At 38.1% G+C, this 21,708-nt stretch overlaps 1 protein-coding gene across 8 annotated transcripts in view; it reads right to left on the bottom strand.

Moving 5' to 3' along the window:
• Positions 1 to 1,128: 1,128 nt before the first annotated feature.
• Positions 1,129 to 21,708, bottom strand: part of SORCS2 (sortilin related VPS10 domain containing receptor 2) — a 581,186-nt gene continuing 560,606 nt past the window's right edge. For 4 of the 8 annotated variants that reach the window (XM_048942847.1, XM_048942848.1, XM_048942850.1 and 1 more), the window contains 3 exons: positions 13,832 to 13,989; positions 11,566 to 11,645; positions 1,129 to 11,220 (listed from right to left, as the gene is read on the bottom strand). In XM_048942847.1, the coding sequence (XP_048798804.1) occupies positions 11,197 to 11,220; positions 11,566 to 11,645; positions 13,832 to 13,989 (262 nt within the window). In that variant the 3' untranslated portion in view covers positions 1,129 to 11,196. The remainder of the gene's footprint in view (positions 11,221 to 11,565; positions 11,646 to 13,831; positions 13,990 to 21,708) is intronic. The other 4 variants (XM_048942849.1, XM_048942852.1, XM_048942855.1 and 1 more) reach the window with 4 other exon arrangements.

Below are 21,708 nucleotides of genomic sequence, written 5' to 3'. Positions count from 1 at the left end.
GGTTTCAGGAGGTGTCTGATTTACAGGAGCATCTTGTCCCTGCCTGTTTTTATTGCATTCCAACCCAGGAGCTTTCCTCTGGAGAAACTAATCGAACAGTGCTGAAAATAAGAGAGTTTAGGAGTTATTTTGGTTTTGTTTTTGTTTACATCAGAGCCCAGAATTTGGGAAATGAAACACAGTCATTTGAGGTTCAACAGGCTGCATCCTTATGGGTAAGTTAATTGTAGCTTGAAGTGTCAGAAAGCCATGATAGAGGAATAGAGAAACTGAAACAGCAATCAGCAAAATGTCTTCTAGCTGAGCTGCATGAATAGGGAAAGCCTCAAGCTCATTTCTGAACCTAGTCTTACATTTAGTAGGTTGTGCTGTGGGGTAGGAACCTGCACTGCTCCCCCAAGGCAGAGCATTGAGCCTAAGAAAACTAAACTTGCACCTATTAGCAAACCCAAAACTGTATTCTAGCAGTAAATCTGAGTCAATTCGGTTTGAAGATCTTGGAATAGAAAATAATTTCCGTAATGCAGGTGAGCACAGCATATTCTGGCCTTAGAAATCCAACAACCTTAGCAAAGAAAGACTGCCCTGACCAAGGTCAGTCCCAAGAGAACGCTGGGAGAGCTGGGGCACAATCCATACAGCTAATCTCAAGGGGTGGTTTGGATTTGCAGCTTTTTGTATTTTGTACTGTAGTGTGTGAAGCAGTCAAGGACAGTGCAAAATACTGAAATAAAGGCACGGGATGGGCAGAACACACAGAGCTTTGTTCTATGCATGGCTGTTTATTGCAGGGAGATCAAGGTTAAAATCTGCTGAATTATTTCATTCTTCTGCTGTGCAGCAACATTCAGCCTTCTATTCAGTGGAGTGCTACTGCACTTATTTCAGCTGAAACTGCACGGTTCCCCTCTCACCACACAGTGTCACCCTCACACCAGTTATGCCACAGCTTAATTTCACAGCTAAAGAGAAAGGCAAAAAAAAAGTCCTGCTCTGATGTGCAGGAGGGAGCTTTGCTATACAAGTGCTGCTAATGACTGACAAACCCAAACACACAAACTCTGTGGAGTGGTGAAAACATTTCCCTTCCCATAAGCTTCTTCACAAGAAAAACAACAAAGCAACAAATAGTTTAGAACCAAATTTTATTAAAGAAAAACCTGTAGTGCAGGTTCTCTGGACAAATGCATACCTTTGGATGCAGTGGAGTACACAGGTACGTATACAGTAGTCTGCCTGCTACGTGTTTGGAAGCTGAAAGACACTGTGATAAACTGTACTGCACAGTTCATCACCGTCATTAAAAGTTGCCAAAACCCTTGGTTGTGGACCACTAACAGATACTTGGTTATGTGTGTGCACTACATATTGCACAAGACTTTTGATTAAGCTATTAATTGTGCAATAGAATCACAGTTAAGTGTTACATTAAGCATATTCAAACATATATTTGATTTTTTTTTTTCTTCTCAAAAACAGCACGTCACTACAAAACTGCCATTAAATGTTACATATTTACAATAATATACAAATAACACTTTTCCCCATTTATGACAATGCACCAGTTATGGATTAATCTCATTCTTCCCTTGAGTCCTGATACCGTATACAAAGAAACCTAGTCATGGTTTCCCAAAACAAAAACAGGAAAAGGCAGGTATGGATTTTGTAAATACTAAAACGTGCAAAGGCAGAAGGAGAGGACTACAGCATACTGATTACAACTAAGAGTGTTTGCATGGATTGAAAGGGTCCTTTACCAGAAATCTGGTCAGAAACACAGTGTTAAGCATTTAGAATCCTATGATTCTATGACCTGTAAGACCATCTAGTCCAACCCTCCATCTATCACTAATATTGCCTACTATGCCATGTCCCATTTGTTGATCATATTGTGAAAAAGGAGGTGTGAGTAGTTAAGAAATGTAGTTGTAATTAGTTTGTGGGCATACAGAATACGCTTACACTAACCATCAGAATAAGAATTCCGGGTGAAATCAGCTGTGTGCATATGGATACCGAGAGATGACAACTGCAGCTATATTTTAGATTCACCATGAATTAATGCCTTTCTTCTGGAACAGAGTTTACCTAACAAAGCCTGTGAATCTGCATGGCCTTAAATTAGGGTAGAATTTGGCCCCACAGTACCAAACAAATAATGCTCCACATGAAAAAACAAAATGAGGATCACTTTGCAAAACTTCACAAGTAGTGTGCCAAGTTTAGCTCTAATTTTATTGGCTTTTGTATCTTTGCCAAGAGCAGTGCCTTGAAGACACTGAGTTTGGTTAAATCAGCCTTTGTTCCCCACTTTATTCCTATGGATAATGACAAGAAAATACATATGGTTGATTTGTCCAAGTTGGGAAGGAAAGACTTTGGACCCACATGTTTGAACAGCCAGAGATGTCATGTAAATACAACAGCATTCATCCTTTACTCTTAAAATGGAAAATTCTCCCCTTCCAATTCTCCTTATTTCTTAAATCTTTCTCCAGTACCTAATCCTGGATGAATTCATATCCCTAGCCCAGATTCATGAGTGCAGAGTTATGATCATTTAATTACTGAACTGAGTTGGAAGGGACCCCAAAGTGTCATCTAGTTCAACTGCTCTGCAATGAACAGGGACACCTACAGGTTGATCATATGCCCAGAGCCCTGCCCAGCCTGACCTTGAGTGTCCCCAGGGATGGGGCATCCATCACCTCTCTGAGCAGCCTCTGCCAGTGCCTCATGATCCCAGGATACTTAAATTTGGGTGAGGAAGGGCAATACAGCTGATGTCTTCTAAAACCCCATTTGTGATTTTCTGGTGTGATACTTTTTAGAATGACTTTCCGCTCTTGCAAAGAAACACATCTACAGTAAATCAAAGTAAGTGAACAGAATTGTGAAAATAAGTGGTAAACAAAGCAGGAAAGGTGGAAACACCCCACAAGCTGATCAAGTTCAGCAGCTTTTCTGAGTTGCTATTCCTTTGCAAATTTTTTTCTTTTTTTTTTTCCCCCTCAATCACACCAAATAAGATAAAAATGAGTAAATCCCCTTTTGACATCACTCCAGCTGGCTGGCAGAACCACAATCAGAGAAAACTAACTCAGACAAGACTGAGATGAAGAGGGGAGAATTCTTTCTTTCATGTGATTAGATTTTCACTCCAGTGCCTCCTACCCTGTGGCAAATGTATCTCGTGCCATGCACCCATGAAGAAATAAATCATAACATGCCAGTGACAAATAAGGAGGGAGCTGTACTCAAATGTCCAATGTGTATAGGAAATATAACAACTCTCTGTACCTAAAACTAAAATTTCTATTTACATGTTCAGTAGACTCCAGTGTCTGGCACTTACCCTCAGGAGTGCTCTGCCTACTCACCAGCTCCATTCATCCTCTCTAAATTTTCTAATATCATAGGTCATAGAGGAATTCTAGCATACCACATTTAAGCATTATAAGTCCAATACACATAATTAATCCATAAAATAACTCTTCTCCCTTGCCTCCCAGCTCAGTGCCATGCTAAGGAGGAGCACCATTAGCAACTGGCCTACATTCATCTCAGAGGTAAAGCTGCATTGGAGCTGCCTCTGAAGCACATTTAGATGCATTCTGGTTGGTGGGAAGCAAACTCTTTTCCATGTACCTCATACCGTGATGCGTCTGTCGCTGTGTGTCTGATCTCTCTAAATTGGTAGTGCTGATAACTTGGCATTGTCATGTCCCTGGTGCTGCAGCAATTAAGACCTATGGTTTAAAGCCTCTGTATGCATATTGAAAATGCATGCTATTACAAATAGCTTAAGGAAAATATGAAATCAAACACTCATGGCAGAATCATACAAGTTGGTAACTCTGCCTTTCTCCTCGCATTTCTCTGTCCTGTATAACTTCCTCCTCTTCTCCCTCCTGCACATTTGTTGCATACCTTCCTCCTCTAACCTAGGTTCTTCTCTACAAAAAGGACCTCTGAGCTTTACAGTTATGCTATCTCAATTATCTCCAAGCTTCTCCAACAGGAAGAATCTGCCAAATGTATCCAGTGACTTTTAAATTTGCAATTTATTGGGCTTGAGAGAAAGCCATTAGCCTCTGCCTTTAGGAAAGGCTGCATTCAGACCTGTCTCACCAACTCAACAAACTGTTCCCAAAAAAGACTGACCCCTATTGCTCCTCCACATAGCAACAGATCCTCTTTCTTTAACCTATTTTCCAGATTTAGAAGACAGGTGCAAACATCATATCTCATCCTCATAACCTGAAATGAGGCAGGAGGAGGTACTTGAGAGATTATGGGTACAGCTGTCTGTCAGATATATTTCTTCCACTGAAGGCAGACAGTAAGGTCAATGTATATGAATGAGAGAAGAAAAAAAAATGCTAGTTACAGGTTCATCATTCCTTCAAGGAGGACAAAACCAATCCCAATCTCAGACAGGAATACTTGCTCTCTGGGCCAAAGAGCTGGAAGAAGGGCTTGAAAGGCAAAAGGGTCCCTGAAAGATTTTGAGAATATGTGAGCCAAAATTAAATTTGAAAGTACTGAAGAGTTGAAAGTGAAAAAGACAGGGAGAAAGGAATGCAGAGAGCCAACATGCAGAAAAAGAATAAAGAGAATTGAAACTCAAGTCAATTTTTCTACATAGTGTCACCAAGTACTTATCGATAAGTTCCAGGCATTAAATGATGCAGGTCATCTCTCCAAAAAGTTCAGCAACTCAAAAGTTAAACAACAAATAAAGAGAGGAGTGCATTTACTGGCAAACAGAGATAGTAAATTGGGCATTTTCCTATCTTTCTGATGACAGTCTGTAACTGTTATCATTTGCCTGTCCTTCTGTGAAGCTGGTACATGGCATTCAAGGTGCATCCTTTACTTTTATCACTTGTGAATTGCCTATGGGCACGATGATGTTTGGGGTGTTACACTTCTCCTGCTATGTAGCTCTGCCTGTTTGCAATCCATAACAAGGTACCTGTATCAGAAGCCATGTGGATACAAGTCTGCTGTTCTGTACGAGCACCTCTTTCACCACTTTATAAAGATTTCACTCACTTCCTAAAGTGTTTTTAACTTAATAAGCAAATGGTGGAAATGAATACATATGTACATATTTAAGAGAACAAGCCAATTTTGCCTTTTGATCTGCAAGATCAAAGTCAGTTTCAGTAAGAAATGAATAAAAGTAGCAAAACTATCAACAAATAACACAGAAATACAAGATATGCTAAGAAAGTTATTCGGAATGCCTGAACTTATTGACAATCAATATATTCATCATACCATTAAAAATATAGGCAACCAAAGCATACAATACTGCACCTTTTATTGCTGCCTAACACGGCTTTATGTCCACTGCATTGCAACAAACTGACATAAAAATGCAAATTCTACAAAAACTCAGAAATCAAGTCTGGCTAATAAAGTTCACATTTATGTAATGCTTTCCAAGTATTGCAAGAAATAATTTTGAACTGAATTACTTGCGTTAGGAAAAAAGAATATACTTTTCAGAAGGACTACTAAGTATCTTTCCTAAAAAGAAATTTCACCTAAAAGAAGAGAGAGGCAAGAGAATGCAATTAAGAATATATTTGAAGAGAGATTATTAAAAATGATAATATTGGAATATAAACTCACCATAACTCACAGCTCTTTGATAAGGATTTTTTAATGTCCAGCATACTCATAGCCTATCACTGCCTGCAGGGCTGTATCGCTGTACTTCAGAAGGCATATTTATAAGCCTTTCAGTATTTCTTGTCCTAAATACTGTTTTCCAAAAGAACGTCATTGTTAGTGACAAAAAAAGTATCTGGAAATAGTAATTATGACAAGCCTAAAGTTTAAAAAAGAGAGAAAGATGAAAAGAATGTAAATATTCATTTAAACATAGCTCCAGAACTCAGATTTTAAGTAATTTGCTACTCCATTTAACAGGAGGAAAATTCAAGGCCTGAAGACTTAAGGAAGCATGACCTTGCATATTGCAAAAACTGAACCCAACTATCCAACATGCTGTATGTACATCAATTTCAGGACAGAAAAAAAGAAAGGAATTTCCAAAAGGAATATATTGTTTTGCCTTCAGACCATTCTGAAGTATCATTTGTGCAGATGACCAGTCTTCAATTCCCTGATGGTATGCATCATCCTCTGCACTTTATGCAAAATATTTGAAAAGAAAGTAGAAAAAACTATGAGTCTGTAGAATGGCTCCTGTTCAACTCTGAGATGGGTCTGTTTTGGCATGGTGAAACACTTCTGCACTCCTGTCCTCTACGGCAGCAAAAAGAGTGGAAGAAAACTGCAGAGGTATGCCAGCCTGCGGGGCTGACTTGTAAAGGACTATTAAAAAACAAAGAGGGCATAACTTGACATTTGTCAGAAACTGCAGGGCTTCAGCTCTTAATTGCTAAAGCTAACTGGGGGTCTGAGGTACTTCAAAACTTGTCACTTGATGATTGTACCTGAAAGTAAGTAAAAAACATTATACATGTAGCCATGAAAAGAATAAACACTTAAGCAGCATCAGAGGGCTAATCCTGAAAGCAAATAATGAAAGCAAATAATGAATATGAAAATAAAGACTTAATATTCTGAAAGCACTCTAAGAAGACTCTCTAACTACTTCTAGGCACTTAAATGCTATTCTAAAGTGAGTTTTAGAAAGATTTTCACAGAGATGTGTGATTAGGCTATATGCCACACTCAGAAACAAAAGTAGAAGAAATATGCAATTGGGTCTAGAAAAGCAAAAGAAATGTAGGAAGGAACGTTAGAGACAATCTTGGGATACCCAGTAAAGTTCTGCATCTCAAAAGAATATATTTATAAAGGTAAATTGTTATAACTTTCTTTCTGATGGTAAGCCAGAATGAAGATGGAAAAACAGAGCAGTATCAATCAACATATAAAAAGCAACTCTAAATGTAAATGATTTGGCAATGAAATAAAAAATTTTAGTCTCTTTTTCCCCCAAGAGCTTCATTAAAAAAAACTTACAGCACAGTTTTATAGGAAACAAAGGGAACATCTTCAACTGAAATTGTCATCAGTGCTACTGACTTAGCAACATCATATTCAAATTTACATAACATTAAAAGTCAAAGCATATCAGAATGACTGGTTTGTCATCAAAACGTTACTGCAAACAAATGCATTTCATTTCTTACAAATGAAAAAACACAAGTATATTTATGTAAGGAGGATATAAACCAATGCAGTTCCATTCTGCTAACCTCTATTAAATAGGCAGCATGGAGTTACAGAGTATTCCCACTAAAGGGATTTCTCAGTGACTTAAAATACAGATAACTAACGTAGTAATGTCACCTGAAATCTGCTTTGTACTTTGAACAGATAATGGCAAACCAGTGATATGCCTTTGTCCAGAGGACAATCATGTAACAAACTGCTGTATGAGAACAAACATTTCACCCTTCCCACTGGCCAAGGGAAGCAGAAAACTCATCAAGAATGATATAATTCAATGAAAATATCCTCACAGAGTTCAAAGAAATTGGATGCGAATTGGAGCTATAACAGCAGCTTGCCTCAGGCTCACACCATCTATTTCTTCACAGTCACTTCCACCACCCTCTTTAAAGGGTATTAAAGCACACATTAGTTTATATTGCTTTTATTTTTAAGAAATTCATTTACACTGGGGGTGGGTGCATGTCACTAGATGTCTTTGGGCATTTCTGAGCACATTATCTGGACGGATCACCCTACAGCCATCTCAAACATCCAGTGTCAAAAGGAAAGCCACCGCTAACAGCTATAAATCTTGATGGCTGCGTAAGCATGCTTCGTATCAGCACTCAGTGGAGCATTCTGAAAAGTACTGGGTGTTTTTGAAATTGCAAATAGGTTCGATTTAAGAAGACCACAAGTTCTAAATGATAGAATACCAGGTTTTGTTGTTATTGGTTTTAGTACAGTCCACTGTCAATATTGATAGAAAGCACCGTACCCATTAATGTAAGACTTTTGCCCATGTAGCACTGCAGAAAAGGAAGTTTATGATACTGGGATGCAAATTATCAAGATCACAGCCAATGCTGCAATGCTACTGCGTAACAATATGGTCCAGCAACAGTTTTCAAATCAAATTACATTATTTTTAATTTTAACAGTTACGTACCTGTTTGGATTATGGACATTTTTTACAGTTACATATAATTGTGGTTGGTTTCAGTAGTCTTTAAGTAACAGCAATCATTATAAGTAAAACAAAGAAGTAAGACTACTAATATTATGTACTTGTGCTGAAGATACTGAATAAATAGTAATTGATTTAGCCTCACAATACCCCTGTGAGGTAGGTAATTACTATCAGTTCCTTTTTATAGATGGGGAAACTGAGGTTACAGGTTAAGTAATTTGCCCAGAGTCTGGGCACAGAATTCACGTGTGTGACACCCATCTTCTGTTTCTTGGCTAATTACCCTTCCTCACTAACAAACTTAACTGGAGTGTGTACAAACACTGTGTGTACTCATGTGTGCATATGTGCCTGGTGTTTAGGCAAAGAAAGAACTCTGTTTCTGTATATGCATGTAACCAGACTTATGTAAAGGAGATACATACATATGTATAAGCGTTTTAAGGCATATATACATATATATATATATATATATCATGGACATAGTTCAAAAGATTCAAAACCTAACAGTAGAGATAATTTTCATTTAAAGATATACTGCAAATGGGAAAATAGGAATGGTATTGTCTCAGTTTCAAAATAATTCATTTTTAAAGTTATTCTTGCCGGAGAATTAAAGGCTTACTTTATTATCTGTTGGATATTGCTAATACAGTTATAACAATACTGACAACTCTTTAGAAAACAGTGCTTTTAAGACATGACAAACCAACCTTGCAGGAGTGCTGCATGAATCAAATTAATTAGCACTGAAAAACATTATTACAGGCACTATATTGTGCTAAGTGTTAATTAGAGTACCGCACGGTTAAATATTCTACTCTTTTCCAAAAGACTGCTGTTATCAGAGACACAAATCACCCTGTTTTAAATGTATGAAAGTAGCTGCTAAAGAACAGATCAGATGCGTGACCCAGTTCCAACAATGTCTTTAACTGATCAGACAACAGTGGGAGAGCAATTTCAGTGCTTGGATCTCCATCCTATTCCTTGACCAGGAGACTAGTCCCCTACTCACTTGCTCCATGCCCACTTCAGATTCATTTCACAGGAACAAAGAAGCTGTTTGCAATACTATTTTACTGTCTGTTCAGGCTCATTTCCACTAGAGAACACATAAAAAGCTAGAGAGAAGGGGAAGCCTCTGGTGCAACCAAGTTCCCAATGTACAGCACATTCTATATCACACTTCTCTCTGAGAAATGCACGCTCAGTTCCATGTAACATCTTGGATTTATGCATACACTTGTTGAACACAACAGTTTGCTAGAACACTGATTTTCTCTGGGTCAGTTTGCATGGCACTCCACCACTACATAGGCAGAAATTTTGGAAAGAAGTTTGAATTTATTTTCCTGAGGAGTCTGCAGTATTTTTCAGCATCTTTAACCTTTTCATCCAGGTCATCACATGAAGTTTCTTGTGCTTTACACTTACATCCTGTGGGGTTTCTGAGATCCCACACTACTGCACTGAATTACGACATCCCACTCTGCTGCATTTGACAACCATATGCTTTAGGATACTCACAGCTATGCAGAAGAATGACTCCAATGCATGGGGTAATTTTAAGACAGTTCTTTTGTGTCTTTCCAGCATTCATTATTTACTGCTTGTTTACTCAAGTTAGCTACCTGTATCCCCTGCACGCAAGGTGGTGTGGGAGCTTGTCACTAGCATTGGCATGACATTCAGTGAGTAAAGAGCTATTTATACTCTACTGAAGGCAAAAAGTGAAGAGAGTATGTAGGTTTCCAAGAGAAGCGCCCTACTTAACCTCCTGTCCAACCTGCAGAAGTTGGGACCATTGCTGAGATGGGGCCCGACTGACACCCTGTGGTGAGAGAAAGGAAGCACGGACCTGATACCACTGATACAAGCCCTCCTCATGCCCTCTGGCTTCTCAGGCCAACACAAATGGAGAAGTATGGGTATGAGTTTGCCCACACCTGCCACCAAAGTTGAAATACCAAGGGAAGATGTGAGTAGGAAAGGGACTGCGCTGTCCAAACTGGAGGAGGGCTCTCACCTTCCCGGCATCTCTGCCCTAACAGCAAGTCTTAATAAAATAATCCTACAAAGAAAGTGACCATGAAGACGTATTTACACTCTAAGGAAATTTAAAAAGAGACAGGCCATCAGCACAGGTAGTTACATGATAACTGCTCTGGCAGCTGTCATTATCCTAGAGGTGCTCACTCAGAAGACAAGAGGAGAGCAACTGAAATGACCGTCCGTAAGTGAAGGCACCTGGTCTGGGAAAAGCTTCACGCTGGTGTGTTTATCTCATACATGGGTGGGACTGGGGGAGGTACTGGTGCTGAGGGTTTGTCAGGACTTGATAAACTTAAAGGAGTGTTATCTTACAATTATCAGATAACCTATTTAGTGCTTTACTTTGTTTAATCCACAGAAGGGCCTAGGCCTAAATTCCTTAGATTGTTTCACATGTATTTAAGAGCTTGTACTGACTAGGAGCACATCCAGCTCCTTGCTCAGTCCTCTCCCAGTATAGAACCACTGCTGTTACGGCCCTCTGAAACCATGGAGACCAACCAGCACCTGTTCTGGTCCAGTCATGGTTTAGAAATCACCTTTTCAAGCTGAGGAGTCCCATCCTTCTGCTGAATACCTCAATTAAAATTACAATTAAAAAGTTACAGTCAATTCTCCTAAAAATAAACACAGAGAACTAGAGCTTATAGAGGAAAGAAAGAAAGTGGCATTGAATGTGCCCAGGGCTACACATTTGCTACTGTAGTTTGAGTTTGAATAACAAATTCTCAGGCCATTAGTGAACACAAGATGTGCATCCTTCTCCACCAGTAAATGACGATGGACGTTTTTTTCCACGGGACTGTTAGGGAACCTTCTCTCCACCAGCAATTTACAGCCATGTTTGCAATTTTGTGACATCACCAGGGAAAAATAAAACGATACAGAGAAGAGTCTTTCGGTTTTTGCGTTCAGCTGCAAATATCAGCTAACCAGGTAACTGTGCATCTCTCTGGAGTTGATGCTCAAAACCACGCCTGAGTGATTGCCTATGAAAATAGAGGGGGAAAAAAAAAAAGACAGCATTAGTATATTTCAGGTACTTCACAAAAATCCCCTTTTTATTGCAGGGACAAGTCAATCACATACACAGAGTGTCTTTATCAAACAACAGATCAGGTGAAGGTTTGTGCAACAGCTCCATGTACCCTACAAGATACTTTCACCTAAAGCTTTTGCTCATGGTGGTGAATTTGTGGTGAATTCCTAGGGTTTCTATCCCAGTGACAGCATAAGTTGGTTCCCTTTGCAGCTTAAAAAGGTGTGGTTGTCTCGAGGGGTGCAGGTGAGGGAGGAGAATGGCACCTGAGGCATCCATTCAACATGCCACTGACCTGGGACTGGACACTGACCGGCATCAGCAATAGGGGAACTCTGTAGCTGTTCAAGTTGCCACTTCTCCCAGAAGGAGTCACTGCAAGGTAATGATGTTGAGGAGTCCCAAGGTGGGGGTTGCGATAAAGTAGGCAACATAAAATATATAGAAAACAAAAAAAGTGGATGGGTGAGTCTGGAAATATTGTACTGCAGAAAGTCAAAAGTTACGAGAAGAGAGAACAACAGAAAGCTAGGCCTGCCATACCCTGCTGTGCATGGAGCGGAGGTTGTTACAGACCTCTCCCAACAGGGAGGGAGAAAGATCACCAGAATTAGAAGGGATCTCCACAGCATAGGAACCTTCTGCAAATAATACCTTCTGTTGTAAAACAGAATTTTATATAAAGCACAGATTGCAACGTTTCGTACTCTACCCAGATAACATAGAACAGGAATATTTTCTTGGCAATAATGAGCGATACTGGACCTAGTAGAATGTGTTACAAGTAACAAAACGGTACAGCGAGCTGAAATAGAGTTTTCTGTCTTAAATACAGTCTTCTGTCTAAAAGCTGAAGCTGTACAGTAGCTGATGAATACAGATGATTAGGATCCACAGAAATGAACTTTTTACGCTCTGCTGGAAATGCTTTTGGTGTTGACAACCTGGCAGAAGCACAAATCACCTCAAGAGCTGCATTTACTAGCTGTTTTAAGTTTCACCTCAAAACACTGTGATCTTGCACCCTTTAACCTTAACAATACTCTGCCCAGATACATGATATTTTTTTCTCTGTGTAAGGAGTGCAGGATCAGGCTTATGTAGCCAGCACTAAGCAAGTAGAGATTATTTCCGAATGTGTCACAAATGAGGGTAGATTTTCTTTATTCCAGCATTACTACCTGCCTTCTCTAAATAGGCCAAAAGGGATTTTCTATCATTTAATGTTACATTTTTGCACATTATTTGGAGGTGTTTGAATGTTCCACTTTAACAGAAATGTCTGCATGGACTTCGTTAGCATTCGGCCTTCTCTTAAGACTCTGGAGAGAGGTTGATAAAACAATTTTAATGGAGACTTTGCTTTTCCAGGGTTGTTCTTGGAACTAATTTCAATAGAGTCAAGAGTGCAAAAAAGGTCTTACAAAATGTGAATGAAAACAGTGATACTCACACACGCTATTTGTCAGAGAAAATAGAGAAATATACAAAGACAACAAAGCAGGAGGGTAGACTCTTCAACTGTACTCTAAAATAGTATCTACAAGAACCTTGAAGTAGCATGAGGCTCAGCAAATGAAAATGAAGGTATATACAACAAAAAGTAAAGATGAAATCCACATCAAAGAAATCTCTCTTCTCCCACGATTCTCTTACCTCAGGGTACCTCTGGCCCAGCTAATATAGATGCCCTTCTGTGGGTTCATGAAAACATTACAGTTGCCAGTTAGGCCATGAAAGGACTGTCACAAATACCAGAGGCTTTGGGTTATCTGATTTATTTTCACAAGACTTGTATGAATGGAACTGGAGAGCTTTTCCCATTGTCCTACACTTTTCAAACTGCGACCCAAACACGCTCTGAACACAATGGTACATTTTACAGGAAACGAACTTAATACATCAGTATTCTACGCTACATTAAAAATAACCACAGGGAGCCACGATATACACTTCTACCTGACACTGAAATCATTTGCTCAGAGTTTCACAGAAAGTTTGTCTTAAAGGTTCTTTATGGCCATCCCATGAATACTAGTAAATTAACAGCTAAAATAGGAAGGCTCATAATATTTTTAATACAGGAATAAATTTTATGTTTTTAATAATGAAAATTTTAAATGGAATATAATGGCAAATATAGCAATGGATCTAGATACAATCTGAAATAATGGAAACGTTGACTCTACAAATTCTACTGACATACATTTGATTTTCTACTATTTCAGAGGATTCTTGAGCTAAGTCAAATGCTACCAATTATATCCTGTTATATGAAATATATTTTCTCCCTAAAATTGCCTGAGTAAGTCTCCTGACATTAAACTCTACTGCCTCTGTACTTTTGCTTCTGTATTGCATGCCTGCTCATACATTAATCTGTAATTACAAGCAAGCAAAATAAAGATAATTGAGATAATACTTAGCGGTGTGCTACTTGCTTTTTCCCAAATCTGAACAGAAAATGATGATGAGGAAAAAAAAAAAAAAGCTAAAATGAAAATGAACATCAAGTAAAAATGAGTTACTTACAAAAATGTATGAACTAAAAATGAAGTTACCTCTTGCGTTACCTAGCGTTTGAGAGTCCAGATCATCATCAATAAACTCCTCACCCTGGATGATGTTCTGGGTGTCCTCGCTATGATTAACAGGGCTTGTCATCTCTTGCTCTTTTTCATTGTGCATCTGGGCATAGACATTCCTGCCTGGTAGTTTCCTAAATGGGACAAAGAGAAAAAATCCTGTGATCAAGTCCTTCATGCCACATACATTTTGACAACAGAGAAGACCTGCAGCAGCAAGAAGTTGTACTAGAATCACACAATAGGACCAGTCACACTCTTCCTTAATTTTATTTTCCCAACCTAAAGTTACCAACTAATTATTCTCAGCAGCTTAAGACTTCAGCATCAATTTTTCTTACTAAGATTGATAGAAAAAAACCCCCAAAAACTAAAACAAAAACTAAAAACACAGAAAGGCGTTTTTTATTAAGTAAAGTAGTAAAAAGACTCAACAGGCATTTCTTCCTGGTTTCAGAGATCTTTACAAACATTAAAGTCACAATAAGTCAAGCCCATCTCCCCAGTCAAGGTGGGCTGACACCGGAGGTTAGTGTTCAGTAACACTCCCATACTGTACTAGGGTTGAGGGGAAAGAAGCAGGAGAAATCCAGCAGATAGTGAATGAAAAGGGAGCATAGGGTGACACACCAGAGGCCGGGAGCAAGGGGTATGGAGTAAGAAGTTAAATCAGCATACGTATAGGAAAGTAAGAAGACATTGCCTCCTCGCAGGGAAGGCTGGGTAGAGATAAGCAGGCAGTATTGAAGCAGTACTGGGAAATGACTGATTAGACCAAGCTTTCTATGGAAGACAGTGTTTAATTCCTCCACTTTGAACTGTATCTAGAAAAACAAAAAGTACGCTATGAAATAGCGCTATCAGTTTCAACGGACAATTAGCACCATAACTGAACCTGGAAAGCTTTAAAGTAAGTATTAGTAAAGAGTTCTTAACTAGATTAACTTATGTGAGAATTGTAAAATCAAAGAAGAAGAAATCAGAAGCTTCTAATTTTTGCAACAGAATTTATTGTTTAACATTCCTTGGCAGCCATGGCCTTTGTTATAGCTTTGCTATCTGAAATCTGCTTGGGCACATGAGAGCATCCTTTCCTGTTTACCAAGCAGATACTTCTGATTAGGGAGATGCAGACTGCGAGCTCTGTTTCCATGTAGCAAACAGCAGCCTGACAGCTCAATCAGTGTGACAGCAGATCATGGCTAAGTCCATGCTCAAACACGAATCATTACAATGGGCAGACAATAACAAAAAAATGGAATATGAGGTTGAACTGCTGAGGTTAAGCTGGAGTTTCTGCTGTGCTCTTTCAGCTACAGTGCAAAGACAGAAAGATTGACAGTAATTCTTGGTTCTCTCTCCAAAAATGACCATCTTCTCCTCTATATTCTGGCAGCAGTACGATAACAGGAAAAATACATGTGTTTCAGTGCTTTGGCTTTTGAGTTTAAATGTTATTTCAGAAGAAAGGTTCTATTTCAAGTGGCACTGTTTTAATTTGAGATAAAAGTTTCTGCAGCATCCTCATTTGATAATAAACTTTCACAAACATCACAATTAATTACAGTAAACAGAAATTGATAAACTGAAACATGAGTGGAAGGGATGTTCTCCCGCTGATTTCAACTAACCATGAGATGAACTGCATCTTCTCTATCTGTACCTATGTACGTACACATACCTATCTGCATAGCCATGTGCATACACACACATATAAATACATATATATACACACACACATATACACATACATTCGCAGGTTGCTCCCAAAGTAATACCTCCCATTTCTTTTCATGGAAACTGCAATGGCTATAAAGAACACAATGACCCTATTTGATAGGGCAAATTCTTAGCTACCAAATACTCTTTTTCAACATAACTATGAAGAAGATGAACAAGAGAGAGCCTGCTGTGCTTGTAACAATTTGCACACGAAGAGATGACTCACTGCTCCTGTCACCACTGCTGAAATGCTTTACCCACTGCCTCACTGTGCTCACATCCACTGTTTGGTCTCTATAAGCATTCAGCAAGCTTGTCCATGAGTGCCATTTTTTCTTCATGGAGGAATTCAGTGGCACACCTTTCTTTCATTCACACTTCCATGTCAGATGCCACTTTGTCAGACTGTTCCTCTGCTGCCATTCTTTCACATGGCAAACAAATGTAATGGAATACTGGCAGGAAGATTCAATCTCTACTGCCATACCACCAACATTCACCTCTAATCTTGTCAGCCAACATAAAAAAAAATTACTTTCAGAGCAGCTTTCATATATATAGATCAGATATTTTATTGCTTTATTTATAAGCAGCACAAAGAAAGAAATCTAATTGGTTTTACTCCTCTGAACCTCAGTGAGTATGGAATAAAATAAGGCACAGGTACAACCAAATGCAAATGACAGGGATGGAAAAAGTGTATGATAACACAATGTTAATCGGGTACTTGAGCAAATCTGAGGGCTTCTCCAACACTAACAAAGCCAATCCCTGCATCGCCCTCCTCCCATTAATTGGGTTAAAAAAGCCATTGTAAAAGAAAGAAGGACACACCTCATTACAAAACCAAATATGTTAGGTAATTCATTGTGATTTTTTTTTCTTTCTTAGGGCCAGTAACTTCAGACAGTTTATTATGTGTCTGCTAATGAAACTAGTCATGTGGAAAACAATATTCAGCTCAATCAGACCTGCATGCAATCTGTCAAATTGCTCTCCTTTCAGTCCACCACCAAATTCCTATGGGAAACAAAACTCAAAAGAATGTCTTTGCAGCACATCTGCAGAATTAGACATATGTTTCTGCGAGAACTGGGGGATTTTCTCCAAGCTGTACTTCTGACAAATTTTAGACACATCAATGGCATTATCAAGATGTTTTTGACATAATAAAAATTTTATCTACCTCAAACCCATATGTCACACCAGACCTTTACAGTGAGGACAGCTGCTAAACTCACTGTTATTTGCCTGGATTTTCTAAGGCCGTAGTACGTGCCTGAAACCAGGTCAAGAGGGTGCATACTTTGGTGTAAATCCTGAGGCTTCAAGTTGTGTATGTGTTAAAACTTAGTAGTCTTAACACATCATCCCAATCACCATCACCCCAATACACACTATTAAATGTGCATGAATGAAGAAACTTCACAAGTTCACAAGTAAACATTAAACTCACCATTGTTAAGAGCACTTCTTTACAGGTTATGAACAACAGGAGAAAAGGCATAAGCTAATATTTCTCACTCACCTCAACTTCATGAGGCCAGTGCTGCTCAGTGTGGATCCTTCATGGAAGGTATAAAGTTCAGATACTCAGTGTAGTATCTTAAATTCTAACAAAGAATATGGATAGGAGGAGGAAATTTACAGGTCTCGTGTAGGCATACATAGGCTTTTGACCTTTTATTCATGATAGAGATCTCCACGTGTTTCATAATGGTTAAAGTTTTACAAGGAGAAAGTTCCACCAGACTCAAGAAAATGATAGTACAGGTCTCTTTAAGAGGCACTGTATCACGTGCCAGATGTTCTGTTTACTTGGGACAACCACAGTGTGGGATGAAACAGGATGGGGATGCCAAATCTTTGCAAAAGATAGGTCTGCTTTTGGCAATTTTCCAGTTGCTCCACATTGATCTAACTTCTAGGAAGGAAGCTGCTACCTCTGATTATACAGAAAAAAGATGTGTGTACCCTGATGTGCTTTGCTCTTCTTAAGGAAATAATTTGTGTTGAGTCCAGTGTAACTGTTTGAAGTAGGCAGAGCTGAAATGCTTGGGTCTACATAAAAGATTACTGTGAAAACATGACAAGACATGAAATGTGACCCAAGAGATTACTATCAGCAATAAGAAAATTGAAAGCACATTTATAAGAACAGAGAGTAAGATTATGCAATAGTTTATTTGGGAGGGTTACCCCTCAGCTGTAAAATGCATGTGCTCTGCATCCATCACTGGAGACAATTATTTCTGCTGCACAGGGCTCCACGGTTTACATTTTTAGCTCCTTTTGTTTTCTCTGTAGCATTTTATTTCAATCATGAGGAAGAAGAAATATTCGTGCCTGCTTTGAGGACCATAAAAATATGAATGGGTAACTTAATTCTCTACAAAACCAATGAACATCCCAGCACATGGCTTTGACTGACCTGTTCAGGTCACACAACTTTTAGAAGATATTTGAGAAAGCAATTGGCTTACTGCATTCACAGATTCTAACCAGTTTATATCAGAAACTGCTTGCACTTAAAACTGTTAAGCAGTATGAAACAGCAGGAGGGGGATGAGGTATTGATTCCAATTCATTTAAACTCCCTACTTTATTTGCCTTTCAATTCCCACCTTGTGGAACAAACACTCCTTGGTCTTTACATGGCTTCACTCATTTTCCAAAGGCTTGATTAAGATTCTGTTCAGCTTAAGAAATAGGAATGTATTCACCTGGCAAAATACATAGAATAATGCCTCATGATTTGAGAATTTAAATAAAACTAATAACAATAATAATTAATTAAATAGAATATTTTATTGTGGTGCAGGGTTTACTATGTTTGGATTAATGTTCAGATGAATGACTTCTTTGTGCTTTAAGGCACTCCTGATTTACTCGCCTCCTTCATTCTGGAAATCTTTTATACATGCTATTATTCTGATTTCTGAGGAAGTTTTTATGAAATATTACAGACCTTTAAATTAGTGCCTTTATATATATATATATATGTACGTATATAAAACTAAGTGGCATGGGCTGGGACTAAACTTGCTCTCATGGAACATAAAAACAGTACAAGCAAGGTGGGGGTATTCTTCAGAGGCTGAAAATGAGATAGTTAGTCAATGAGGCAGAAAGATAACAGTTCTGCTCCACATTGTAGAAATGACCCAAGAGGGGGTTAATTTACCAAAAGTAGCACTAGACAGTCCCAGGAATAAAAAAGAATTACACATAAAATGATGTAAATTTAATTGAAGTAGACTCACAGAGATTTATGAAAACACAGCATTCAGTTTTAGGGTTCAGGCAGTAGTTTGCACACAAATTAAAAGATGAATATTATCACACACATTTTGGGAATAGAATTTGTTACGTGTTAACCAAATCAAATTCCTAAGCAGAAAAACCATGCTCTGGATTGGTTAATCCAATATACTGTTGTTATGCAGAAGTAAAAAATAAAAGAATGATTTCACAACTTCCACTAGTAATATAATGATTATATGGCAGCTTTGATGTGGGTAAAATACAATTTTCCTTTCCTCCACTTCGCTTAGTTCAGACAGTGCTATTTGCCTTCTCTATGTCATTGCCCAGGGGCCCCCGGTGTGGAAGAACAGAATAAAAAAGTCCTTTCTGGATGATGACATGAAACCCATAGAAAATACAAACATTGTTTTTAAGGGAATAGATGATATGTTCTTTCACTGAACCAAATCTAGCAAAGATGGGACGGTATAGAAAACAATATATGCAGGTCTCTGATCCATTTTAAAAAAACTGAACTGATTTCTCTAAAATATTTTCCAGATGTTTCATACTGTTCTGGTCAGAAGAAGCAGCTGTAGTGCATTTTACCTGGATAGTTAAACAGTTGAAGCATACTACTGAGTGTTGTAACATACTGTTTGCTTGAGGCATCAGACCGGTGATTTCCATACTCAGAAAGGAAAAGCAAAGCAAAGAAAAATTATTCTTAACTTATCTAATATTCATGCTTGCTGCCTTGTGTCACCGTCATAGCAAGTTTTAGCATCTTACTGCCATACAGAAAATTTCCCCCCAGAATGTCTGGAACAAACTTTGTCCACTAGCAGGATCAGACTAGAATCATAAAATATCCCAAGTTGGAAGGGACCCATAAGGATCATCAAGTCCACCTCCTAGAGTCAGTTTTCAGAAAATATCAACATTAAAAATTTAAAATTTATTTTTCATGTACTGGGCAAATTTTTTCAAGTACCAAATTTAACGTTGAGTAAAGAAAAGTCCTTTGGGCTGGCAAAGAGAGACAGTAATCCGAGCCATGTTTGTGCAGTCTTTTCTGGACAGCCTGCATTTCCTATCCCCCAAGGTAAACTGCAAGATCTGTAGACCCAAACAGTGTAATGATAAAATTAAGATTCATAAGCCTTTCTCTGATTCTGGAGGAAAAAAAGAATTTTAGCACTTTTTTGAAGGGAGCATCAGGATATCAGTTACATAACTGAAAGGAAAGGGCCACCAAATCTGTTACATCTCTGCCTCAATTTTGTTAATCATACATAAAAATCATGGACAGTATTAACACTTCAACACATTATATATTTTTGTAATTCCTATGTGGGAATAATTGGTATTTATATTGTCATGTGTTGTCTGAGGGCCTAGAAAGTGTTATTCCACTGAAGTTATCTCATAAACTTGAACGATTTTTGTTAAATATAGCATTCTTTCAGCAAATTAATTCTTAATATATAGGCATTGACAAGCCTTCATGCATTGCAGGTTGGCTTATTAGTAATAAAAGACATTTCAGTTTCATAACCTCAGTCCCATGGGCCAGTTTGTAAACCTACACATTCAGTTCCAACATTAAAGGGATTGCACTTGTAAGTAAATACTCCATGGGGATCTAGCAATTTAATTTCAGTCTTTATAAACACAGGAAATACTTTTTTAAGGGATTAGACATTTGTGGGAGAGTAGTTCATAGAGAACACTTGGAGAAAAAGTGACTTTTCCAACTGAACACCATTTAGGCTCTCCATATTGCTTGAAAACCAAATTGTATTAAAAAAAAAAAAAAAAGATGCAACTAGAAAAAAACAAAAGTCAACTTGAAAAAGCTTAGGGGAAATAATTAATTAAAAATAATTGTACCAAATATCTCAGGAAGAGATATGATACAGACCAAAACCAAATATTCATCAGTGGCAGGAGCTACTTTCAAGCTACATAGAAACATTTGAACACATATCATATTTCTCCTCACTTGCACCCACGAAGTTTAAATGCAAATGATTTTCACAAATTATATATGGAAGTGTGTGAGACATTAAGGCTCAGAATCTGCAAATGGTACTGTAGTTTCCTTCTTAATAAAAGCTCTATTTATAAAGAAATGGCTCATTGAGCATTTTAAAAAGGACTCAGGGAAAACACTTCTTTTTTCTTCCTTTCTTGCATATTTTATACTTCTTTTGCCATGCAGTAATTGCGCCTGTTATTTAATTGCTCTCATTTAAGAGCTAATAAAAGATATAAGTCATACTGCTTTCAAAACACATCACAAGCAAGTTTTATGATCCCATACTACAAGCAACAAATCCTCCACGCATTGCTACTGAAATAATATAATTACATCACATCAACCATTTTTATGCTTTTACTTCCCGCAGGCACGTAAAATAGGGAAATGGATTTTTATTTAGTTACAAACAGTCTGATACTGCATTATGTGCTTTGTCCTTCAGAGCAATCAGTCACCAAGGGCTCTAAACAACTTGAATTCTGCAGTAAGAAAATGAAGAGATGCTTGGCAAAGGTTTTTTTCTGTTCAATTAAAAACTCTCACCTATACAGACTCTTAGATGCTATTTACTCTTACTGTTATCACAAACTCAGTGCCACATCCACTTCTATAAATTTATGCTTATTACAAATAAAAATGCATCTTGAAACAATACAACAAATCAATGAAAGGCCTTCCTAAATAAAGACTTGATAATAATGGAGGCTTGTTTCCAGTATTATCACACCCAATAGCTACTCAACGCACCAAAGATATAAAGATACAAAGAAGATAGCCAACCATAACACAAACTCATGAAAAAAGAACAAAATCCTTTAAATCACACATCATCCAAGTAGCT

The sequence above is a fragment of the Lagopus muta genome, chromosome 4 (genome assembly GCF_023343835.1).
Source record: "Lagopus muta isolate bLagMut1 chromosome 4, bLagMut1 primary, whole genome shotgun sequence".
Classification (NCBI taxonomy): domain Eukaryota; kingdom Metazoa; phylum Chordata; class Aves; order Galliformes; family Phasianidae; genus Lagopus; species Lagopus muta.
Note: the sequence above shows the minus strand (reverse complement) of the source record. Positions and strands in the feature narration are given on the sequence as shown.